The 27,167-nt window shown below is 41.2% G+C and overlaps 1 protein-coding gene across 1 annotated transcript in view; it reads left to right on the forward strand.

The window, feature by feature from the left end:
• Positions 1 to 27,167, forward strand: part of LOC113838058 (mothers against decapentaplegic homolog 1-like) — a 450,092-nt gene that overhangs the window by 68,388 nt on the left and 354,537 nt on the right. Inside the window, exon 5 of the mRNA XM_035453574.1 lies at positions 17,719 to 17,739. Coding sequence (XP_035309465.1) covers positions 17,719 to 17,739 — 21 coding nt within the window. The remainder of the gene's footprint in view (positions 1 to 17,718; positions 17,740 to 27,167) is intronic.

Consider the following 27,167-nt stretch of genomic DNA (forward strand, 5'->3'; position numbering starts at 1 on the left):
GATCCAGAAAAGCCTCCAAAGCCACAGAGAAACCCTGTCTCTAAAAACCAAAAAACAAGAAGAAAAGAAATTATGATGCTGGGATAGATATTTGTTCAACAGCATTATCTAAACATTTGGCTGTAAGCAATTACAAATGAGCCACCCCTGATTTACAACCAACCATGAGACCCATGTTCATGTAAAAGAATAGTACTGTAACAAGCTGCTATAGGAGCCATTACAAGGTCACAGAAAACCTTAAAGCAGCCTGTGCCATAAATTTCCAGTTTTCTTCTAGAGAAAGGCAGAGTTCTACCAGGAGGGGAATAGGACATCAGGTGACAAATATTTGAAATTTGGAACTCAGTAGTGTTAAGGATTTTCTATTCCACCAAGGCTTTAATTTAGGCCACAAGGCAGGGAGAGGGAACATTCTTGGGTTAGTTAGTGACAGCCTGGGGTCTAGGCTTTGGGAACTTTCCATAAAAGCCTGATATATTGACAATAAAACAGAAGGCCTTGTCTAAAACCAGGAAATCGCTTGGGAGAGGTAGTCATTTGCTGGAGCAAAGCCACTGTGGAGAGGTTGCTTCAGATCTGGTGACAAGGTTATGTAATATTGACATTCTTGTCTCTGTAGTTTTTTAAATGTCTCAGTCTGGAGTAGAAATCAGGGCCACGGACCTCCAAAAATTGGGGTAATCTCTTGTTATCATTCTGCAAACTCTCATGTCCTCTTTTGGTTTGAGCAAACCCATCACAACTGATGCAAACACAGAAAATAACATAGAAGAATAATTTAATGTCCATTTCTGCCACATGTATCTTAACACAACATGTGAAATCTGCTCTGTCCACACACCCAATACCATGCACACCTTCTACAGATCATTAATTCCTTTTCTTCCCTGGAACTCAACTTGCCTGAGTGATGCCAAAGTAGCTAGAGGTTGAAGAAAGTTTAAAGCACTCTGATCATGTATTAATGAATAATGAAAACCATCACCTCAGTAGGATCCATCTGGCATTAATTTTTTGGACACTATAAACAGTTTCTCCAAGAGTAGTTGTATTTTGTTTCTGCTTTAAAAATGAAGCTTGTCAGGTGGTGGTAGCACATGCCTTTAATCACAGCATTTGAGAGGCAGAGGCAGCTAGATCACTGTGAATTCAACCAATTTCCTGATTAGGATCAAAAGCTACACAGAGAAATCATGTCTCAAAACAAAATAAACAAAAAACCCACCAAAAAAGAAAACAGAAATACAAAAATTGCCTGAAGACACGAGTGTACAGTTAAGCAGTAGTTGGCCATAGAAGCCAGGCCACGGTGGAACAAACCTTTATACCTTGCACTTTGGAGGCAGAGGCAAGTGGATCTCTCTGATTTCAATGCATCCCCGGACTACACCAGAATAATCCAGTCTAAAAGAGAAACAACTCTGTGGTAGCATGTTGCTCCATCATAATGCCTAAAATCAAAAACCCCAGTAACAGTTTATGCTGGGGAGCATGTGGAGAAAGGAGAACACTCCTACACTGCTGGTGGGAGTGCAAATTCATACAGCCAATTTGGAAATCAGTATGGCAGTTCCTCAGTAATATGGGAATCAGTCTACTACAAGATCCAGCAATTCCACTTGTAGGATAAAATATGAACATTCAAGCAAGAAGGACATCTTTTCACCTATGTTCATAGCAGCATTATTTGTAGTAGCCAAAACCTGAAGCAACCTAGATGACTCTAAACTGAATAAAGTATAGACAATATATGGCAAATTTACACCATGAAGTACTACCCAGCAGATAAAACCAATGGAATCTTAAAATTCACAGGCAAATGGTTAGAAGTAGAATAAAGCTTCCTGAGTAAGGTAACATAGTAACAAAAAGACAAACCTAGCATATACTCAAGTATATATGGGTTTTTCACATGGAACAAAGGATTTCCATCCTACAACCCACACTGCCAGACAAGCTAGGAAATAAGGAGTATCTTAAGCAAGACATGGATGATAACCCAGAGAACAGGAAAGAGACAATATCTCCTGAGTTAATTGGGAGCATGGGGAGAGGAGGATGAAGTTAAAAGAATGAGAAGGGGAGAAGAGGAGGGGAGAGGAGGACTTGAGGGAGCAGGAAGATTGAGTCAGGGGAAGAATAGAGGAGAGCCAAAAAAAGTGCGATACCATAATGGATATAGCCATTATGGCTATAAAGATAAATCTGTCACTATGGAAATGTCCAGAAGTCTACAAGAATGAAACCAAATAACAATCTAAGCAATAGTCGAGAGTTCACCTTAAGTGCCCTTCTCTGGTAATGAAATCCTTGACTACCTAATATGACATCCTAGAGCCTTCATCCAGTAGATGATGGAAGCAGAAGCAGACACCTTCAGCTAAACAATGAGCCAGACTCCTGAATCTAGTTTCAGATAGGTAGAGGTGATGAGCAAATGGGTCAAGATCAGGCTGGAGAAACTCAAAAAGAGCTGACCTGAACAAAGGGGAGCACATGGACTCCAGACAGATAGGTGGGAAACCAGCATAGGACTGATCCAGGCCCACTGAACATGGGTATCAGTTAGGAGACCTGGGCAAACTATGGAGCTTGTGGTAGTGAATTACTATTTATTCTTATAATATAAATGGACTTTGGGAACATAAACCAACAGTTTCTCAGCCTGGAGACACAGGGGAGGGCCTGGGCCATGGTCCAAGTTATATGAAAGATTTTGAAAATCACTTATGGAGGCCTCACCTTCCCTGAGGAGCAGAAAGTGGATTAAATAGTGGGTCATTTAAGGGCAGGGTATGATGGGGGAGAGGGAACTGTGATTGACATGTAAAACAAGTTTTTTCTAGTTTACATTACAAAAGAATGAAATGCTTCCTGAACCAGAAAAAAAAGAATAAAAAGAAAAAGAAAAATGATTTTTAATCTGATTTTATGGATTATGGCACATCACATGGAATCTGCCCAATCTACCTGCAGAGCACCATACATACTTGAGTAATCTCTAGACATCAGAAATTGCTTTTTCCCCCAGAACTAAACTTCACTGAATCACATCATTGTGGTTATTTGCACCACCAAGTTACAAGCATTTTAATCATGTATTGGTGAAAGATGATCAACATCACCAGTTATCTACAAGTTCCAAAACTATTTGCAATATTTATAATACAAAGCTCAAAATGTATTGCAATCTTCAGAACTTCTAGAAACCAGACATTCAATTTTCTCATCTATCTTCCTACTGCAAAAAATCAGTGCCCAAATGTAAACACTTGGCAGTGATACTGCAAGAAATATATCCTCCCATGCCAGGTCTGCAAAGTCTCCCGTTACCAAAAAATCCATACTGAGAGGCACAGAGGACAAAGGCCACTGCCCAGGTCACCACATGTGTCATCAGAACTAAAACCTGGCTCATGTTCCATTCAGGTACCAACAGAATTAAAAGCTCACTGGGTGTTGGTGGCACATGCCTGTAAAATCAGCACTTGGTAGGCAGAGGCAGTAAGATCTCTGTGAGTTCATACCAGACTGGTTTACAAGGTGAATCCCAGTACAGCCATATCTGTTACATGGGAAACCCTGTCTTGAAAAACAAGCAGTCAATAACTAAATGAAATGATAGCTCAACAGACCTGCTCTGAACACGATATAGTCACAATGGTATAGCTTGTGTATTTACTTATAACTCATTTCAACAAAGGCAGAAGAAACCATGGCAAAAACCCAAAAATTGCCTGACACTAGTATTCCTGACTGCTAACAACCCCTCCACAACAGACCCACATTGCCTAGGGCAACCCTATGACTGAGACAGCACAGTCCTTCCAGCCTACATTCACACACTAACTGTGGTTACTGTGAAATTGTGCTAAAGAAAAACAGACCACAAATTAGAAAACAATGGGGTATTGGTTGGGCTTGGAGGTAGAAAATACAATGTGAGTATGGTGTATTTATCATCTCAAAATTATTTTGAAAACTTGAAACAGGCCTTATGGCCATGTGCTCCAGAGACTTGAGACTTGCATTACATTTTAAATCTGCTTTCATGGATAATGACACATCACATGGAAACTGCCCAATCTACCTGCACCGCACCACGGACACTTGAAAAATCTCTACACATCAGAAACTCCCTTTCTCCCCTGGAACTAAGCTTCACTGGATCACATCATTGTGGTTAGTTGCACCACCAAGTTACAATATTCTAATCATGTATTCATGAAAGATGATTAACATCACCATTTTTCTACAAGTTCCTAAAGTATTTGCAATATGTATAATACAAGCCTGAAAATGGAATGCAAAATTCAGAACTTCTAGAAACCAGACCTTCAGTTTTCCCTGTTCCCAATACAGTCATCAAATTATTCCCATAAACAAAGTTAGTGAGAGACATCCCTCCAAGTTCAAAAAATTTACATGGGTCAAATGTGATTTTACAAGACAGGGAAACAGGTCGCATTCTCCCCACAGATATAGGGAGGACTCACCACACTATCTGCCACCATCTGTTCCTCCCAATCTGTAGACAGCATCCAATAGCTCACCATTTTGTGGTTTCCCAGATCAATGAAGCTCTCAGCTCAGCAGCAGCAACACAGCACCACAGCAAACAAAATCGCGGTCACCTCTTCAAAACAGACTTGAAGCCTGGTTTCAGGAAGAGCCCAGCACCTCTTCAGACTGGCAGGTCTCAGGGCGGGCCTGATTGGATAGTGGGGATTGAGTGACAAGAACACCTCCCATAAGTTCAGAGTGTGTTTAAAGCCACATATTGTGGTTCCTGGCCACGCCTCCCACGCGAGAAAAAAATCCTTTTTGTAGATCTGCAACAATTTGCATTTCAATAGTACTCAACCCAGGCTCAGTTTGCAGACCCTGATGTCTTCCTGGTTTCCATAGCAACTTCCAGTTTTCCTCCAGGGGAAGTTGAAGAGTTTCTACACATCAAAGAGCCTCTCTGAGGATGCTGCAATCTAAATCAGACCAACTCAGAATGAATTCGAAAAAGCTCACTTGGGAGACACAGCATGTAGTGAAGCAGAGGGCTCCACATCCTACCTTTCTTCATTACACTACCCTCCTCTCTGCTCCCTTGCCTTTCTTCCAACCCTGGAAAAAATCACAGGAAAGAAACCGAATAGTGTCCAGTGGTTTCTAACAAAACGGGATGAAGCAAGAGGCTGGTGGGCAGAAGAGAGGTGGGTTAGGAACACAGGGCACACTGGGAAATGTAGTCCCAAGCCAGTTCTGTGCATGCTGCAGGGAATCTTCACTGTGAACTGCTGGCTCACCAGGCTGGTTTTGCAGGTGAATGAGGGAGTGAATCAGTGAATGGGTGACTGAGTGAGGTGAGTGATCCAGTGAACTGAATGCAGACATCTTCCAGGCAGCAGCAGTCAGCATTGCAGTTTAGGAACGACCAGCAGGCTAGCTTTCTAGCCAAGAGGGGCAAGATGAGTGGAAGCTGGGGATACATTCATGAGCTCGCCAGCTATCACGTGCTTGCTTGTAGGAAGCCGGTTCCTGCATTATAATGCTGCCTGAAGACACCAAGGTGTGAATTACTTCACAGGCGCTGGGTAATCTCCATTCCTTTGATCTCTGCCTATCCCGTGGCTCATTTTAGCCTGAGGAGCTAAAGCCATTCATAGGGTAATACGTCCCAGGCGGCTGGTCAGCCTTTTATATAGGGATGGTTTTCTTGGTTCAATGTCTCTGCTCAGTCTCTGCTCAGTCTAATGCATTAAAGCTTGTCTGCAGAAGGATCCGAGTGTCCTGCGTGTGTTTCTTGCTGGCGAGGAATACAGAGCGGGCGCGGGACATATGGTGCCGAAACCCGGGAACATATGAACATCTCCAGCACCTCAGAGACCCCTCTAACGAGGCGGATTCAGAACTGCAGGATGGTAAATTCGGAGAGGTATGATTTTTCTGAACTTTGGCTTGGGACAATCTTAAAGAAGTCCAAAATTACATATCAGAAACCGAATGTAATGAGAGAAATTCGGAGAGGTATGATTTTTCTGGACTTTGGCTTGGGAATGTTGCTATTGTGGGAGGTTAATATAGAGGCTTCTATGCTTTTACTAGGAGCTATTTTGACTTTTCTCACTGTTATAGCAATCTTAAAGAAGTCTAAAATTACATATCAAAAACCAAATGTAATGAGAGATGAGGCGCGCCTAACAATAAAATATAAAAAAAAAGGACCTCCCGGGATGTCTAGTGACATGGGAGTATATGTAAAAAGAAAAACTACAACATATAAGAAAAAAAGACCTCCTAGAATGTCTACTGACAAGGGAGTGTATAAAGCTTTAAATCTTGATAGCTCTAATGACTCTAAAAGCTCAAGAGATAAAGTTTTAAAGAAACAGCTCAGCTGGATGAGGGAGAGACAGAGAAGGAGAGAGAAAGAATGGGGAATAACCGGTCACACCCCGGTAAATTTAGGAGAGATGAGGAACCTAGCCTCTGCCCTGCAACGAAACTGGAAGCCTTGGAGCTGAGCAGCTCAGACTCTGAGATTTTAGACTCTAACAAGGAAACAGAGCTAGAGGAGGAGCTGCCAAAAGTAAAAACAAATATGAGGCCATCGCCTGTTAATTCAGCGGGTGTACTTCTATCAGCACACCCACTATTTGGAACCGACTCCTTCTTACCATCAGAGGAGCGAAGAAAATTACAGATGGCTTTCCCAGTCTTTGATAGGGGAAAAGGCCATGCCTGCTATTCAACACTTCTTAAAGGCCTGGAATGCCTGGGGCTTTAAAGCCTCATTTACATTAACGCTGGGGGCCATACCGAGGCCAAGCGTCTCACCTCAAAAACTAAAAGGCCAAAAGGAAATGGTAAAATAAAAAGATATCTTAACTGATTTTTGGAAAGGCCCGGATCCTATTCTCATAAGATCCAGGGGAGCGATATTGTGTTTTCTCACAGGATGAAGAGAATCCCCTATGGATCCCAAAAAGATTCAACCTGAAGAGCCTCTACAGACCTTCAAAAGTCGAAACTCCACCCTCTACCCCCGGGAGTTGAGAGCCGCTATTGTTATCCAGATTAACTCCTGTCCTTGGCGGAGAGATGGCAAGGGGTGGGGGTAATTGTTCGATGCAGCCGTTTACAGATTGCTGTTATTTTTGGCTGGTCTATGAGAAAAGGGGTGGATATAATTGTTTGATGCAGCCGCCTGCGAAATGCTGTTACTTCTTTGGCTGGCATGTAAGCTCCAGGGCTCAAACCAAGAGATCATCCAAGCGCTTATATTTTGGCTAAGCGATAGGCCGCCGGCCAGACAGCTCTTGCACACCCGGAGCCTAGGCTCATTGCACAGGGTAGAGTGTCTGGTTTGTGCAGCCCCAAAGAGGGATGCTGAGCATAGGCATCGCACAGAGTTGCCTATTATACAGGCTTCTCTGGGAGGTACGTTGACCTGCATAAGGGTTACCTGCCTTGAGAATCCCCTTTCCCAGAAAAACGGCAGAGGACAGGTCGGGAGTACTTCGGGTCAAGCTGACAGCCTGATGGTGACTCCCGTACACAGTCTTAATGTTTGATTTTGGGAAGGTCAACCCCTGCCTCTATCCCTCAACATATGGGTGACCTATTTGCTTGTAATAATATAAAGCCTTTTCATTAATTAATAAAAAAAGGGTGATATGTAGGAAGCCGGTTCCTGCATTATAATGCTGCCTGAAGACACCAAGGTGTGAATTACTTCACAGGCGCTGGGTAATCTCCATTCCTTTGATCTCTGCCTATCCCGTGGCTCATTTTAGCCTGAGGAGCTAAAGCCATTCATAGGGTAATACGTCCCAGGCGGCTGGTCAGCCTTTTATATAGGGATGGTTTTCTTGGTTCAATGTCTCTGCTCAGTCTCTGCTCAGTCTCTGCTCAGTCTAATGCATTAAAGCTTGTCTACAGAAGGATCCGAGTGTCCTGCGTGTGTTTCTTGCTGGCGAGGAATACAGAGCGGGCGCGGGACACTTGCTACCCGCCTAGGAGTCCATGAATAAATAAACGAATGAACGAACAAATGAATGAATAAATTAATAAACGGATGAATGCATGGATCGGGTGCAGCCACAGCGGTGGTAGGCAGGGACCGGGGTGGGCCAGTAGGGATGGAGGGAGCCCAGTGTGGCAGAGTACCTTGGTTCCAGGCACTGACGGTGTTGGGTTTGGGTTAATGAGTTAAATAGTTATTATGGTATGTTACATAGAATAGAAATTGGGTACTACGGAAGTGTCTGGAGATCTACAATTATGACACTAGCTTACAATCTAAGCAATAGAGCAGAGGATACCTTAAATGCCCTTCCCTGATAGTGAGATTGATGACTGACTTTTGTGCCACCCGATAGCCCTCATCTAGCAGCACACCCCCACAACTATTCACTGAACTGAACTGGAATCCAGTTGCAGAGAAGGAAGAGTGATGAGAAGAGGGGTCCAGACCAGACTGCTGAAACCCACATGAACAGCTGACCTGAACAATGGGGAGCTATTGGTCCCCAGACTGATAGCTGGGAAACCAGCATGAGACTGATGCAGAACCCAGGAACATGGGTTTCAGTGAGGAAGCCTCGGAAATCTACAGGATCTCAGGTAGTAGTTCAATACTTATCCCTAGCATGTGTGTAGATTTGGGAGCCCATTCTACATGAAGGGATACTCCCTGAGTCAAGACACATGGGGCTGGGCCTAGGCCCTATCTCACATATTGATCACTGGCAAAGGGAAGTGGTCTGGGACATTGTTCATGGCATGAGCATATATAAGATCTCAGTATGCACCCCCGCCCCAGTGACACGCTTCAACAGTTCCATACCTAAAGCAACAAAGCAACCTCATTAGTGTGTCATTCCATGTGAGCTTATGGAGGAAATTACATTCAGACTAGCTCAGGTATTATGCATTAAGGTTCACAAGGAAGTATGATATGTCCTTTGTAATGAATCATGAACCCATCCTAATGAGAACAACTAAATTTTAAGTTCATTTTCACACCAGAATTTATTACAATATGAAATTTTTGCTGGGGCACACCTAAGGTCCCATGATAAATTACCTGAAGTATTCAGCTTTCAATTCTCACAATTTGGGAATAGTTAACACATTGTGGATTATCCTCGAATTGGACAGAGAGGCTAGTGAGGAAATTTTTTTCACACTAGTTATATTTCTTGAGTAGCCTGTTTTAACAACTTTGCTTCTAATGACTTGTACATGTTAAACTTTTATTTTTCCTGCTTTTTCATGTGCCTAAAGATAAGCCATACCATCATAAATTCCAATGCATTCTACTATATTTTTGGTATAAATGGTCAAACATATATGTGAATCAGAATCCTGACTGTATTGAGCATAGTAAATAAATGTCTTTTAGACATGGAAAAATATTTTAGTCAGTACCACTACTACACCCAAAACTGTCCAAGAAAAGAAGAACCCAGTGACACACATATTCTTGACTAGCAGACAAAGTACTAGAACCCCACGACACCAGTGATCTTTACATTCCTTCATTGGAGAATATTATGTTTTTGAAAGACAAAACAAAACCTTCTTCAACATACCTTTGCAGATTTCTAGTTTTGGCAAGTTATATTCAATCCAATGAAAAACATCTGTTAGTCTCATGAATTAATTTAGATTGCATGGTAATGTGGTTTAATGACAAATGTCTGTTTTAAGAAATCTTTTTTCCTTTGAATATAATCTTTATCAATTTTAATGGGCATTGGGTTCCCCCACACCCCCACCCTCACATCCCCAGGGGAAACCAAAGCAAAACCTCTTCCCTGTTGTAACACATATCTTGGTTTTAATTTGGAGATCAAAGTTTCTCCAAATTATATAGGTTGCTTTAATTTAGCAGTTTCTTTTTAATCTAATATCTCCCAATGTGGTTTTTTCCAATTCAGTAGCTTTGAAAAAAATATAAATTTAATAGTCTAATATTTAATCTATCTCTGGAAGTCTTAATTACCCCCTTTGAGTTTATTTAGCATATCTTTTAAGGAACCTCATAAAGTGTTAATTTAAGTAATCATTTTTTCTTCTTTTGTTTTTGGGGGCAGGGTTTCTCTGTGCCTTTGGAGCCTCTCTTGGAAACAGAATTTTTAGGATGGTCTAAAACTCACAAAGACCCGCCTACCATTGCTTCCTGGGTGCTGGTATTACAGGTTTGCATGATCACCACCTGGAATATGTAATATTTATTGAGAAAAAATCAGAAGTCAGATATGGGGGTAACAACCAGAAAGAACAAAGATCCAGTTGAGCAGACATCAGTGACTCCTACCTCTTCAATTTATGAATCAAAAACAGAAAGATCCTGTCTCAGCCCCTCCTTAATAATTCCTGTCTCCAATCTCTCCACAGTTTTCCAAACCTCTATGGTATTTTTTGGTCACTTAACTGGTAGCTCTGCTCTCTGATGCTATATAAGCTTTATTATGAAAATATCATCGAAATATCACCCAACCCCCAGGACACCTTATCTAACTCACACGTTTGCTGCTCCCATTCCTCATAGGAAAGTCTCCATGACAGATGTCTCATGGCATGGATATCTCAACATTGTCGTCTCAAATGCAACTCAGCTTCATCTTCACAGCTTCTTGCCGTGAACTCTCACAGAATCTTCATTTGAGTCTGACATTCCAAAACATAGATGTGTCATATAGAGAAGAACTGACCACAGAAGGAGAATCTGTCATCTGTATAATTAGCGTCTTTATTGGTTACATAGACTGTAAAAAAATAGATGATTCTGCCATGATTTTGTGGACCCTACCAAGCTTGGATCAAATTTTCCAGTTTTTGAATAATGTTGCTCCTGAGACAAGAAATTGCTTTGCCTACTCCTTCTATAATGTTAAAGCACTGCTGGATAGAGTCAATAACTTGGGCTACCTTAGTAGACTTTAAATGCAGAGCAGGGATCTTTTTTAATGCTGTTAAAAACCTTGAAAATTACTCTCTTTCCCATCAATGGATTGACATAAGAAACTACTAATTCTCTTTTCCTTAACAAAATAGAGACTTTCATATTTTCCTCCTTGTGTTCTTTTCACTGTAGACCTGAAGGAGTCAACAGTAATAACCATCAACAGAAGCAATAATTTGTCTAAGACATCAATAAGCCAATTACTCTTAAACTCAGCATTATTCATTTTCTTGAGATGTGTAGGGATTAAGAAAGATTCAGGGCCAAAATATCACATAGATGAACTCTAGCTAAATATTTCATGAAATCTTCTAAGGACCTGTGATTACTGACCACTCCAAGATCAGCCAAAACAATCAAAAAGGAATGCAGCCAGGTTTGGCCTAGAGGGCCACAGCAAGACAAAAATATGACTATTTTATTGACAGAACACAGACTTTTATGTCTGTATCAGAAACAAAAGATAGTGGCAATTTCAGGATAAATTCAGTTTTAGTTGCCAGGAAAACATGAAAATTGAAAGCCATACAGGGTAAAAAAGATTAATGTCTAAGAACAATTTTCTTGTTAAGCTTACATACTTCCTAGATAACTAAGAAATCATATAGAGAAATACAGATTAGTCCGATTGCTTGATTGCCTGATGGAGTTCATCAGTTCATCAGGAACCGGTAGGTACATTGTGTCCCAAGAGCCATGAGCTGTAGCCTGAATATTCTATGACATATATCTCTCAAGGCAGATAGGTCAGGCCAACTGCATGATTCCCTGCAGAGACTTGTACCCACTGAAATTCTCACCTGGACACCAGGGTCTGCCATTACTCTGGCATCCCTGTCTTTTGTGTACCACGAAAACAGCCAATTAAGCTCTATAGAGACCATTTATGGATTTTGCAATTTAAAGTCTTGATACTATCAACATCTTCCAGAGGCAGGCAGATCTCTGTGTGTTTGAGGCCAGCCTGGACTCCTGAGGGAGTGCCAGGATAGGCTCCAAAGCTACACAGAGAAACCCTGTCTAGAAAAAGAACACCTGTTTTTGGACAATGAAGATAAAATTATACAATGTAAAAAAGAAAGTATCTTCAACAAATAGTGATGGCATAACTGGGTGCTGGTTTATAAAAGACTGCAGAGAGATCCTTATCTATCACCATGCACAAAACAAAAGTCTAAATGTATCAAAGACCTCAGCATAAATCCAGCCACACTGACGCTGTTAGAAGAGAATGTAGTAGGTATCCTAGAAGAATTTGTAAAGTAGAACACTTCCTGAACACAACACCCGTAGCCCAGACACAAAGATCCACAATTAATAAAAGGGACTTCCTGAAACTGAGAAGCTTCTGTAAGTCAATTGTTGTAGTTAACAAAACAAACAGCATCCCATAAAATGGAAAAAGATATTCATCAACCCCACATTTCACAGTGGGCTGGTTTCCAACATATACAAAGAAAACAAGAAGCTCATACCAAAACATGAAAAAATCCAATTAAAAAGTGAGATACAGAAATAGATACTTGTCAATAGAGGAATCCAAAATGGCTGAAAGACACTTGAGAAAGTGCTCAGCATCCTTAGCTATCAGGGAAATGCAAATCAAAACACCACTGAGGTAGCATACTGCTCCTTTCAGAATAGCTAAAATCAAAAACAACAAAGAGAGTTTATGATGAGGCCAATGTGGAGAAAGGAGAACAATCCTCCAGTGCTGGTCGAAATGGAAAGTCCCCCAGCTACTTTGGAAATAAGTACAGTGGTTCCTCAGAAAAATGGGAATCAGAATACCACAAGATGCAGCATTTCCACTTATAGGCATATAGCCAAAAGAGGCATAATCATACAACAAGGACATCTGTTCAACTATGTTCAAACCAGCATTATTTGTAATAGCCACAAAGTGGAAGCAACCTAGATGACCTTAAACTGAATAATGAATAGCCAAAATATGGTTCATTTACATAATGGAGCAGAAAAATGCCATCTTAAAATTAACAGGGAAATGGATGGAAATAGAAGTAGAAGAAAGTATCCTGGGTGAGGTAACATAGTAAAAAAAACATGGTATGAACTCACTTGTGCATGGGTTTTAGACATGGAAGAAAGGATTACCATCTTACAATCCACACTGACAGAAAAGCTAGGAAACAGGGAGAAACGTAAGAGAGATTACCACATGACCCCCAGAGAAGGGGAAAGGGACAAGGTCTCCTGAGGTCACTGGGAGCATGCTCGAGGAGAGAGGGAGTCAGGAGAATGAGAAGGGGAGAAGAGGAGGGTAGAAGAGGAATTGAGGAAGCAGAAAGAAGGAATCAGTGGTAGAATATAGCAGAGCAAGAAAAGAGATACCATAATAGACACAGCCATTATAGGTTTAATGAGAAATCTGGCACTAGGGAAATGTCCAGTGATCTACAAGGATGACACCAACTGACAATCTAAGCAGTATTCAAGAGTTTACTTTAAATGCCCTTCTCTGATGAGATAGTTGACTACCTGTTATGCCATCCTAGAGCATTCATTCAATAGCTGATGGAAACAGAAGCAGACAATTTCAGTAAACATTGAGCCTGGAATCTAGCTTAAGATAGACAGGTGTGATGAGGAAATGAGTCTAGACCAGGCTGAAGAAACTCACAAAAATAGCTGACCAAAACAAGTAGGAGCTCATGGACCATAGACTGATAGCTTGGGGAAACAGCATAGGACTGACCCAGGTCCCCTGAACATGGGTGTCAGTTAGGAGGCCTTGGTAATCTATGGGGCCTCTGGTAGTAGATTAGAATTTATCCCTAGTGTATGAAGGGACTTTGGGAGCCCATTCCACATAAAGAAACACCATCTCAGCTTAGAGGATTAGGCCTATGCCTTGCTCCAAATGATATGGCAGACATTAAAGACCACACATGAAAGGTTTCTGCTTCACTGGGGACAAGAAAGGGGATAGAATAAGGGGTCAGTGAGGGGCAGGGGAGAAGGAGGGGAGAGGAAACTGAGATTGACATGTAAAACAAGGTTGTTTCTAATATAAATTGAAAAGAAATACTCCCCGAACCAAAAAAAATGCAAAAAAAAAGAAACATGATTTTAAATCTGATCCCATGGCCTATGGCACATAACTTGGAATCTGCCATATGTACCTGTACAGAACCTGGTACACTTGAGATATCTCTGCACATCAGAAATTCCTTTTCTCCCCTGGAACTTATCTTCACTTAATCACATCATTGTGGTTATCTGCAATACTAAGTTACAAGCATTCTAATAAAGTACTCATTAAAGACAATCCACATAACCATTTTTCTACAAGTTCCTAAACTATTTACAACATTTGTAATACAAACATGAAAATGGAATGCAATATTCAGAACTTCTAAAAACCAAATCTATAGTTTTCTAATTTGTTTTCCCACTGCAACCAAAAGCAATGCCCACATGTGAACACTAGACAGTGATACTGCAAGAAATATATCCCCCCATGGCATCATTGTAGAATCTCCCATTACCCAGTAAGTCCATCCTGAGAAGCACAGAGGAAAAAGGTCATTGCCCATTTCACCACATATACCAACGGAACTACACTCTGTCTCATGTTCCATTCAAGTCCCAAGCGCATTGAAAGCTCACTGGGTGTTGGTGGCACATGCCTTTAATAACAGCACTTGGGAGGCAGAGGCAGTAAGAGCTCTGTGAGTTCTTATCAGACTGGTCTACAAGGTGAGTCCCAGTACGGCCATGAATGCTTCAGAGGGAGCATTGATGTATTTTCTTGAAAAACAAGTAGTAAATAACTAACTAAATAAATAAATGAAATTATAGCTCAAAAGACCTGCTCTGAAAACCATATATTCTCGATGGTATAGCTTGTATTTTATCTTACAATTCAGTTCAGCAAAGCCAGAATATAACAATGGTAAGAAAACAAAATACCAGCCACTAGTTATCCTGACAGCAAACCTCCCCCAGAACCCCATATCATTTGACTCAGATATCACAGTCCTTCCACCTCTGTCCTTACAGCACAGTAGACAGAGCCCTAGTCTAGAAAGTTTGTATTTTAGTAGTCATTCTTCCTCTCATGTACAGCACATCCTGCTCCTCATCCAACACACAGGGTCTGTTGTGTTCATTATCCATTACACACTCTGTGTCCATTGCAGCAAACCCATTGCCTCCAAGCTGGGAAATCCTGCAACCAAACACAGGTCACCTTCACACAGTATCAAGTGTTACTGTGTAACGGAGTTAAAGAAATACTGGCCAGAAATTAGAAAACAATGTAGCTTTGATAGGGCTTGGAGGCAGAAAAGACAATGTGAATATGATGCATTTATAACCTCAAAAATTATTTTGAAAAGTTGAAACAGGCTTTATGACCATGTGATCCAGAGACTATAGACTTATTAGAGCACAATAAAGATTTTTGATACCTTTTGTCTAAAGATGAACACCAAAAGACAGAAAATACCAGTCCTTGGAAGCGGATACTAGCAGTTAAGTAAAATACAATCACACGGCACGGATTTCCCAAAATAATTTCTTAAGAACATAATTGACCTGAAAAAAATCCATTGAGAGGGTCCTGAGGTGAAGGTCATAGGGGATATGAAAGATAGGACAAGTAGAAAGTAGAAAAGATAAACACTAGTTTGGGTAGGTATTGCAAAGGATATGTCCCAGAATAACTAAGCTTCTAGAACAGAATAGTGTCTTGTACACTGCTTAAATGGGGTAGGAGGATGGAAGAAAAAGAGATAATTATCTGAAGCTATCAAAAAATATCATATAATTGGAGAAAATCGGGAGAAGAGTCAAACAATGCCACACAAGGGAAACATTTTCCCAAGAACATTATTGACTAAAGACACAGTGGCCTTAGGCCAGACAACAATAGCTCCATATGGTGGGATGATTTGGGAATCTCAGGATTTGCCACAACCCTTCCAAAATCTGTGACGCCTTTAGAAAGCTCACAAGCCCAAGTCCCAGGCTGTTACTAAGTGCTTCTGCCTTAGGGCTCAAATGAGAGCTTTGTGTAATGAGGTAACTTCTAAACACAACTCTATTTTATTTCAAATAATTGTCAAATACTGTTATATTGCATACCTGCCAAAACTATTTATTTCTCAAGAAAAAAAAATAGATTTTATGACACCAGGAATTATGATTTGTTGTGACCCTATAATGCCTCCTTGAGCAACTTGTCAGATGCCTGCTATTTGATATGGGAAGGGCTTAATGGCTTGTTTGTAAATCAGGAAGGGCTTCTTTGTAATGGTTTGAACAAATTCCTGGACAATCCTAGTGAAAAAAATGTGTATCCTTGCATTCAAACAAGGCTGGTTAGCATACACTTATTTTTGGGTGTTTCAGAGGCAGTTCTCCCTCAGCTCAATTATATTTTGGGAGACATAATATTTCCTAAACATTGGTAAATACTTTATATCACCAATTCTTCTCTCCTACATTATGGCATAATAGGGGACTTCTGAAGATCACGTGAGATACCCCTAGACAACCTGCACAAAATTAATGATAGATGTATATTACATGTAAATGTTAAATGCAGGATGTTGAATGTCAACGAGGTACTAGAAAAAGTTGGTCTCTCTAAGTAAGGCAAGCTGCTTTCCATATATACATCAAGAATGTTGAAGTTGACTAGAAACGTGCTCCTACACCAAGCTCCCTGATACCAATGCTCTGATCAGATTAAATCCACAGAGCAAAGTTATTGAGAGACATTCCTATTGGTTGAAGAGTTTATGTTGACCACATAGGCAGACAGGGAATCTGTTCTCTAGAAGACATGGAATCTGGCCATGCTCTCCCCCCAAATACAGGGAGGACTCACCAAACTGTCTGCCACACCTGGCCATCTGCTCCTCCCCATATGCAGACAGCATCCCCTAGCTCACCATTTTGTGGTTTCCCAGATCCATGAAGCTCTCAGCTCAGCTCCCTGCAGCAGCATCTTCACTACAGCACACAAAACTGCTGGCTCCTCTTCAAAGTCAAGCCTGAAGCCTGGAGACAGCAAGAGTCCTGCACCTCTGCTGACTGGCAGATCATATGGAGGGCCTGATTGGATAGTGAGGCTTGAGTGACAAGAGCGCCTCCCATAGGGTTAGAGTGTGCTTAAAGACACAGTATTGTGGTTCCTGGCCATGCCTCCCACAGAAGAAAAAAAACTTTACTAGATCTGCAATAATGTGCATTTCAACAGCATGGCCCCTGACTCCAATTACAGACCCTGCTATCTTCCTGGTCTCCATAGCAACTTCCCCTTGTCTTCCTGGGTATAATTGAAAAGTTTCTACACCCCAAATAACCCTGTCAGGGGATGCAGCAATGCAAATCAGACCAAATAAAAGCGAATCAGAAAAATCTCACATGAGAGATGAGGCTCTCTTCCTCCCCCCAACACCTCTTCAGTCTCAGCCAGAGAACAAGTATTTGATCCTAAAGTTCAGGGGGTATTGATTTGTGGGATAATCAGTAATGGTGGAGACTGTGGTTCCTGGAACAACAGCCACAACATTAGGAGCAGGAGCAATGGTGGTGGCAGAGGGCTCCCTCACCCTGATTTCCTCAGTTGCTGCCCTGGCTATGGGGATGGGTGGAGGGGGTGGTAGCAGCAACAGCAGTAGCAGTGGCTGGAAGAAACAGATCACCTGCAGATATTTTATGCATGGGGTTTGTAAGGAAGGAGATAACTGTCCATGCTCCCATGACCTCTCTGACAGTCCATATGGTGTAGTGTGCAAGTATTTTCAAAGAGGTTCTGTGTTTATTGAGACCGCTGCAGATACAAACACAGCAAGCCACTGCTGAAGTACCCCAGCAGGGCTCAGAGACCAAGGAAGAGTTAGTGAAGGAGCCACCTGAGGTGGAGACAAAGAAGCAGCTCTGTCCCTATGCTGCAGTAAGAGAGTGTCACTATGGGGAAAACTGTGTATGTCTCCAGAGACTCCTGTGACATGTGTGGTCTGCAGGTCCTGCACCCAATGGATGCTGCCAAAAGGTCACAACACATAAACGCTTGCAGTGAGGCCTGTGAGAAGCACATGGAGGTCTCTTTTGCTGTGTAGCAAAGCAAGGACATGGGATTTACATGGAGGTGGTCTATGAGAAAGCCAACCCCAGCGAACACCACTTTGGGATCCTGTCCAACTGCAACCACACCTACTGTTTCAAGTGCATTCACAAATGGAGAAGTGCTAAGCAATTTGAGAGCAAGATTATAAAGTGAGACTCCTCCCCAATCTATATTTGTACTTTCTATTTTCAGGAATAAATTATTATCTGTGCCACCAGAAGGACCACAACTAAATGCATGTATTTTATCCTGAACCTGGGTGTTCAAAAAGGGATATATTTTTTGTACTTCAGCTAGCTTTCTGCTTAATCCATCTGTTTATTTTATTTGAATGAGCAAACCCTGAGTATCAGTTTGTGCTTTTTGAGGAGATTGTGTTTAATGGATTAGAGAGTTTACATTTCATGAACAAACTTATCTAGCTTTGACTGTATGCTTCCTGGCGTATTACATTTAAAACTTTCCTATTCCGTCCATTAAGCTAGCTAATAATCCACCAAACATTAAAAACTGATCTCATAACTGAAGACATAAATGAAAACAGAGCAATGTTACAAGAAATAAATTCATTTAAATGAAAAAGAAAAAAAATACAAAGCTCACTTTTAATGGATTCACCATCCCTGAATGGCCTTCCAGTAACCCAGAGAAGAAATGGGAAATGTAGATACAATAAACCATGAGTCTTGTTTCTGGGGGATTGTTTAAGAACTCTGTGGGTGTGTGCATGAGTATTTCTGTGGGAAGCATCATTGTTTGTCATTATTTTGCTTTCTGAGATGCAGCAGGTTTTGGAGAAAGATGTGGGAAAGTAGCTTGGGTGGCAACTCCACCATAAGATTTCAGACTCTTTGGGTTTATGGAAGCCAGTGGCTAGAATGAAACTTTACCATAAAATTAATATGACTACCTAGCTTGTATAGCCAACCATAGTAGGTGGGTGGAGTGATTCCCTGTCCCACAAGTGGAAGAGTTCCAAGAATATTAAAAATTAAAGAGAGATTTACGGACACAAAAGGAGATGTGTGTTCTGTGGTTTCACGCTGAGGTCAGATGAACTGAAGATACTTTCTTCCTGGTTGTCACAGTGATTTCACACAACCAGGAAAGTAAAGAAAGAACCAGATCTCAAACAAAAAAATAGGTATTCCCTCATCAGTAGGGTGGAAGATGGCTCCATTGCTTTCAGTTTATTCTTGAAATTCAGAGCAAACTCTAGGCAAATTACTAATAATAGAAAGAATAATACTTATGGAAATTTGAATCTTTAGATGTCAATAAGCTAGGAAGAATGTGTTAATGAGTTCTATTGTTTGCCAGCACATCTTCCTCCCGGTGCAGGTGGAAAAACAAACAGCTGCATTATTTAAGTTTCTCTACCTGAATGGTATGGAAGATTGCATGTCTCCATGTATCTATAGAGTAGATTCATTACAATGTCTCACAAGCTGTGGTCACTATATTCCAACCATGGCTTCTGACCAATGGAAATTTGAAGAATCTAGTAGATTATTTTTGAGCCTTTAGCTAAATCAAGTGAAGAATGCAGTAATTGTTCAGTCCATGAGGCTGGACATGTCAGCCTGACTCCTTATACACAGAAATTCTAAAGAAGTTGACTCCAATGCTAGTAAAGGAATGAATTTGGTAGTGACAACTAGAACAAGCAGGCAAAAAGAGAAAATATCCTTCTTCAATATTGTTTATATATGTTGGCTCCTGCCAGAAAGTGAGATCCTATTCTCTGATTGATTATTTATTTTTGTTGTTTTTGTTGTTGTTTTTTTTGTGTGTTTTCAAGAAATGTTTTATGTGTGAGGCTCTGGAAATCATTCTATAGTCCAGACTTGTCTGAAACTCAGAAAGTCCCAGTAACTCTCCCTCCTAAATTCTGGTGTTAAAGTGTCCCCTTAGAGTTCAGAGGTTCAGTCTATCATCATGGTGGGACATGATGGCATGCAGGAAGACACGGTGGTGGAGGAGCTGAGAGTCCTACATCTTGACCAGCAGGCAACAGGAAGTGGTCTCATCTTTGTATCGATTCTTAAGTGTGGTTCGCCCTCACAAGATTACACTTTGACAAAATTCATTCTTTCTAGTACTACATCCATGATAAAGTTTCTTTTTACTGAAGTGTTTTTCATGTGAGGCAGAAGAGGCGATCTCTGTAAGTTCCAGGCCTAGCATAACAACTACACTCCAGACAGGGTTAGAAAGAGACTGTGTCAAAACAGACTCAATCCAAAAATTTCTACTTAATAAACTTTAGAATTGTAAAAAATGGTTTAACACATAAAGTGCTCAACTTACAACTATCCCTTCACTTTGGCCTTCTAAATACAGTTGCTATACTACATTACTGTAATCCAGTGCTTTTGATGACAGTTAAAATGCAGACAGAAGAAATCCTAGCAAGTCTATTTATGTGGCATGGCAAACAATAGAACCTGTCTCAAACATGCGAAGTGTAAACAAGAAACACCCAAAAGAGTTCTCTCCTATTTACACCCTAACCATGACACGCATGCCCAACTACCACACGTTAAAAATCACACACATACAAACAGACATAAGTAAATAAATAATAAAATCATAATAGGATGGTTTGGCACAAACCCTTTATTACAACCTGGGCACCAGTGCCATGCAAAGTTCTGTGAATTTTTGGCAAATCACATCTGCATTCTGAGTTCAAGGACAGCCAAAGATATGTAGAGGAACCCTGTCTAAAAGGAAAATTCCAACTCTGATTACCATTGACTCATCATAATATCTTTTTCCAAAATAAACTGAAGTGTTCCAGCTTTACCTCACAAGAAGTCCAGAGGCAAAGGACAATATCTCTTAAAGTCATTTTTCATGTCTGCCAGTGGTGGGTGTCAAATTATTTTCAGATATGAAGATAGCTGAGTATGGTAGCAGTTACAGGCAGATCTCCTTGAATTCAAGCCAATTCGGACTACATAGTGAATATGATGGTAAGACATTTCTCAATCTCTCTCTCTCTCTCTCTCTCTCTCTCTCTCTCTCTCTCTCTCATATGTGTAAAGCAAAGAGCCACACATCTTCTGTCTGGGTACTGGAAGTCCATGCAGGGGTGCTGAGTCCATTAAACATGAGCATTTTCTTTTCCCTTTTGTCCCTTAAATAAATTTATATCTTGTAACTTTGCTCTGTTTGTATTGTGTGGCTTTATTTTCACTTATGAGAACAATTTTTAACATACGGTGGATTATTGGTTAGCTAAATGGATGGAATAGGAAAATTTTAAATGTAAAATGCCAGGAAATATACATTCTGAGCTAGACACTTTTGTTCATGAAGCCTAATCTGTCTAATCCATTAAAATAATCTCCTCAGAAAGCATGAAGAGTCTATTAACTGATACAAAAGATTTCCATATTCTAATAAAATAGACAGACTGACTAGCCAAGGAGTTAGATGAAGTACAAAAAAAGTCCCATTTAGAGCCTCAATGTTGATGATAAAATACATGCATTTAAGTGTGGTCCTTCTGGTTGGATGTTGGCAGAAGATACAAATTCTTCCTGCAAATGGAAAGCACTAAAGAATATTGGGAAGGAGTCTTACTTTATGATCTTGCTCACAAATTGCTTAGAAATTCTCCATTTGAGGATAAACTTGAGACACTAGGTGCGGTTGCAGTTGAACAGGATAACAAAGTAGTGCTCCTTGGGGTTGGCTTTGTCATAGACCACCTCCTATCAGATCCCATACACTATGTGTTTGCTGCACTGCACTGAACAGCAAAAGAGAGAGAGAGGTCCATGTCCTTCCCATGGGCCACAAGCAAATGTTTATGTGGCGTGACTTGTGGGCAGCATCCATTGGTTGCAGGACCTGCATTCCTCATATGTCACAAGAGTACCATGGAGACACACACAGTATTCCCCCTAGTGACACCCTCCCACTGCAGCATAAGGGCAGGTCTGCTTCTTTGTCTCCACTGCAGCTGGCTCCTTCTCTGACTGTTTCTTGGTGACCGAACCATGCAGGGTACTTCAGCAGTGGCTTGCTGTGTTCATATCTGCAGTGGTCTCCATAAACACAGTACCCACTTTGAAAATGCTTGCACACTACACCATATGGACTGTCAGAGAGGTCATGGGAGTATTGAGTGTTACCTCCTTCCTTACAAATCCCATGCATAAAATATCTGCAGGTGATCTGTTTCTTCCAGCCACTGCTACTGCTGCTGCCACCTCCCCCTCCACCCATCCCCATAGACAGGTCAGCAACTAAGGAAATCAGGGTGAGGGAGCCCTCTGCCACCACTGCTGCTCCTGCTCCTAATGTTGTGCCAGTGGTTCCAGGAGCCACAGCCTTCACCATTACTGTTTATCCCACACAGCAATGACCCTTGAACTTCATAGATCACATAGTTCTAGTCAGGCTGAGACTGAGAAGTCAGTGGAGGGAGGGGAGGGCAGGACGTGTGCCTTGCCTCCCACATGAGCTTTTTCTAACTTGTTTTGATTTGATCTGATTTGCATTGCTGCATGCCCTGACAGGTTTATTGGGGTGTAGAAACTTTTCAATTATATCCAGGAAGACAAGGGGAAGTTGCTATGGAGACCAGGAAGATACCAAGGTCTGTAATCTGAGCCAGGGGCCTGAGCTATTGAAATGCATGTCACTGCAGATCTACTAAAGATTCCTTGTGTGGGATGCTTGGTCAGAAACCACAATACTGTGTCTTTAAGCACACTTTAACCCTATGGGAGGTGCTCTTGTCACTCAATCCTCACTATCAAAACAGGCCCTCCCTGTGACCTGCCAGTCAAAAGAGGTGCAGGGCTCCTCCTGTCACCAGGTTTTAGGTGTGATATTGAAGAGGAGGCAGAGGTTTTGTGTGCTGTTGTACAGTTGCTGCTGCAGGGAGCTGAGCTGAGAGATTCAGTGTTCTGGGAAACCACAAAATGGTGAGCTAGGGGATGCTGTCTGCAGATGGGGAGGAGCAGTTGGTGAGGTGTGGCACACAGTTTGATGGGTCCTCCCTATATCTGGGGGAGGGTGCAGCCTGTTTCCCTGTCTTATAGAGTCCCATGTAAATTCTTCAAACTATGGGAAGGTTTCTCAATAACTTTGCTCTGTGGACTTAATCTGATTAGAACATTGGTATCAGGGAGCTGGGTGTAGAATAATGTTTTTAGTCAACTTCAACATTCTTGATGTATATATGGAAAGCAGCTTGCCTATCTCAGAGAGACCAAGTTTTTCCTTTACCTCCTTGACATTCAACACTCTGCAATTAACATTCACATGTAATATACATCTATCGTTAACTTTGTGCAGATCATCTAGAGTCTTCTCATGTGTTGGGTAGAAGTCCCCTATTATGCCACAATGTAGGAGAGTAGTATTGGTGATATAAAGTAGTTACTAGTGTTTAGGATATAGTCTGTCCCCCAAAATATATTTGAGCTGCGGGAAGACTGCCTCTGAAACACCCAAAAGATAAGTACATTCAAAACTGCTTTGTTTGGATGCTAGGATGCATATTTTTTTCACTGGGATTGTCTAGGCATTTGGCTCCCAACCATTACAAAGAAGTCCTTCCTGATTCAAAACAAGACATTAGGCCCTTCCCATATCAAAGAACAGGCCTCTGACAAGCTGCTTAAGGAGGCATTATAGGGTCACAATAAACCTTAAATCATGGTGTCATAAAATCTAGTTTATTTGCTTGTTTTCATGAGAGAAAACAATTTTGGCAGGTGGACAATATGACAGTAGGTGACAATTATTTGAAAATAAAACACAGCTGTGTTAAGAACTTACCTTATTATGCAAAGCTCTCATTTGATCCCTCAGGCTAGGAGGATTTAGTAACAGCCTGGCACCTAGGGGTTGGGAGCTTTCCTTATGGACTGATGTATTGACAGTAAAACAGAGCTCCTTCTATAAAACCTGCAATATGTTTGGAAAAGCTGGTAATGGTTTAGGTCAGGGACTTTTGGAAGGGTTGCTGCAAATCCTGAGATTCCCAACACTTCCAACCTTATGGAGGTATTGTTCTCTGTCCTGAGGCTACTGTGTCTTTAGTCAATCATGTTCTTGAGAAAATGTTTCCCTTGTGTGGCATTGTTTGACTCTTCTCCTAATGTTTTCCCAATTATATGATGGTTTTTGATGACTTGATATAATTCTCCCTTTTCCTTCTTTCCTCCCACCCCATTTAAGCACTATACAAGATACTATTCTATTGCAGAAGCTTATTTAGTTTGGAACATAACCTCCGCAATACCACCCCAATCTAGCATTTATCTTTTCTACCTTCTACTTGTGCTATCTTTCATATGCCCTATGACCTTCAGCTCAGGACCCAGTCGATGTGAATAACCTGTTCATTCAGGTCAATTATGTATTTAAGAAATTATTAGCCGGGTGTTGGTGGCACACACCTCTAATCCCTGCATTCAGGAAGCAGAGGCAGGCAGATCTCTGTGAGTTCGAGGCCAGCCTGCTCTCCAGAGTGAGTGCCAGGATAGGCTCCAAAGCTACACAGAGAAACCCTATATCACTAAACCAAAAAATAAATAAATAAAAAAGAAATTATTTTAGGAATGTCTGTGCTGTGTGATTGTATTTTCCTTAACTGCTAGTATCCACATCTAAGCAAAGGTATTTTGTTTTATGGTGTTCATCTTTAGAGAAAAGGTATCAGAAACATTTATTGTGCTCTAATATAAGACTCTAGTCTCTGGAGCACTTGGCAATAAACCCTGTTTCATCTTTCCAAAATAATTTTTGAGATTATAAATGCATCATATTCACATTGTCTTTTCTGCCTCCAAGCCCTATCAACATTACATTGTTTTCTAATTTGTGGCCTGTTTTTCATTAACTCAGTTTCACGGTAACACCAGTCAGTTGCTGTGTGAAGGTGACCTGTGTTTGGTTTCAGGATTTCCCAGCTCTGATGCAATGTGTTTGCTGCAATGGACATTGAGTGTGCAATGGATAATGAACACGAAGACCCTGTGCTTTGCATGAGGAACAAGATGTGCTCTATTAGAGAGGAGGAATGTCTGGTAAAACACAAAATTTCTAGACTAGGGCTATGTCTACTGTGCTAGAAAGTCAGAGCTGGAGGGAATGTGCTGTCTAAGTCATTTGATCTCTGATCACCCAATAGGGAAGCTGCTAATATGAGCTGTAGCCAATGTGGGGTTCTGGGATGAGGTTTGCAGTCATGATAGCTAGTGGAAGGTATTTTATGGGTTCTTTCTGTGGTTCTCTTCTGCCTTTGCTGAAATGAGTTGTCAGAAACACCACAAGCTATACTATGGTGATTATACAGTGTTCAGAGAAGATCTGTTGAGCTATCATTTATTTAGTTAGTTAGTTATTGACTGCTTGTATTTCAAGAGAGGGTTTCCCTGTGTAAGATTTGTGGTTGTACTGGGACTCACCTTGTAGACAAGTCTGGTATGAAATCACAGATATCTTACTGCCTCTGCCTACCAAGTGTGAGGCATGTGCCACCAACACCCAGTGAGCTCTCAACTCTGTTTTGGACTTGAATAGAACATGAGCCAGAGTGTAGTTCTGTTGATACATATGTTGACCTGGGCAATGACCTTTTTCCTCTCATTTTCTCAGGATGGATTTACTGGGTAATGGGAGATTTCAACCCTGGCCTGGGACAATATAATTCTTGCAGTATCACTGTTCAGGGTTCACATGTGGGCATTGCTTTTGGTTGCAGTGGAAAAACAAATTAGAAAACTGAAAGTTTGTTTTCTAGAAGTTCTGAATACTGCATTCCATTTTCATGTTTGTATTTTAAAAGTTGCAAATGGTGTAGAAACATGTAGGAAAATGGTTATGTGGATTGTCTTTCATGAATACATGTTTAGATTGCTTGTAATTTAGCGTTGCAAATAACCACAAAGATGTGATTCAATGAAGTTTAGTTCCAGGGGAGAAAAGGAGTTTCTGATGAGCAGAGATATCTCAAGTGTACATGGTGCTGTGCAGGTAGATTTGGCAGATTGCATGATACATGTCATAGGCCAAGGAATCAAATTTAAAATCACTTTTCCTTTTCTTTTTCTGTTTTATTTTTTTGTTGTTTTTTTCTAGACAGGGTTTCTCTGTGTAGCTTTGGAGCCTATCGTGATACTCACTCTGGAGACATCCATATCAACAGATATTTTTTGATTCATCCTATAAATCCTGTTGAGAATCATGAATAATGAAATTGTGGTTTGATTTTTGTTTTTTCTAATCCCCAGTGAGGAAGTTGTACTGGCTCACAATAGTGTTTCTAAACACATTTTACGTTGATCCATTGCTCTCTAAGTATTCAACTGTCTATGAGGACTATTTTGTATTTAATGTTTGCTAGATAGTTGTGTTCAGAACAACGAATAGGAAGTGCTTATGAGGATTAGGAAGATACCAGCGTAAGTTCATAGAGACTGGGGCAAGTGCTACTGATATGCTTATCTCTGATTCTGTAGCAAAGCTCTTTGCCGGAGGTGGAAGGAAAGAACCAGAACCATTTTTTATGTGTCTTATGGGAGAAGCACTTGTCACTCTGGCCTCACTAGGCAAATGATGCCTTCCAGGTTATCTGCCAGTCAGAAGTGCTAGGTCATCCTCCCACCATCTCCAGGCTTCTCTTGGCAGAAATCTGTTCTGGTGGTCTTGTGTGCTATGCTGTGAGTGCTGCTGCAGGGAGGTGAGCACAGAGTAGCTGGAAAGCCACAACATGGTGAGATTGGAACTAGTATCCCCAGACTGGGATAAGTGCCAAATAGGTCCATGGGAGCCAGTGTGGAGGGTCCTCCCATAGCAGGGTGGGATCAAGGGGCCATATGCAGAGTTTGTCATGTTCATGACTGGTCTTGCATTATCCTGCATAGTCCTAATGGTCCTGTATACTCCAGTATATTTCCATGTGATACAAAGGGACCTACATGTTCTTTGCAACTCTTTGGGCCAGCTGGCTGAGTCTGAGTATGCTCACTTGGCTGGCTGCACCAGTGCAGAATATTAGGATTGGGACTGTGATTTGAAATATCCTTGTTGACATCACTGTAAAATACAGGGGCACTTAGTGCTTGG

Source organism: Cricetulus griseus, unplaced genomic scaffold (assembly GCF_003668045.3).
Source record: "Cricetulus griseus strain 17A/GY unplaced genomic scaffold, alternate assembly CriGri-PICRH-1.0 unplaced_scaffold_1, whole genome shotgun sequence".
In the NCBI taxonomy this organism is placed as follows: domain Eukaryota; kingdom Metazoa; phylum Chordata; class Mammalia; order Rodentia; family Cricetidae; genus Cricetulus; species Cricetulus griseus.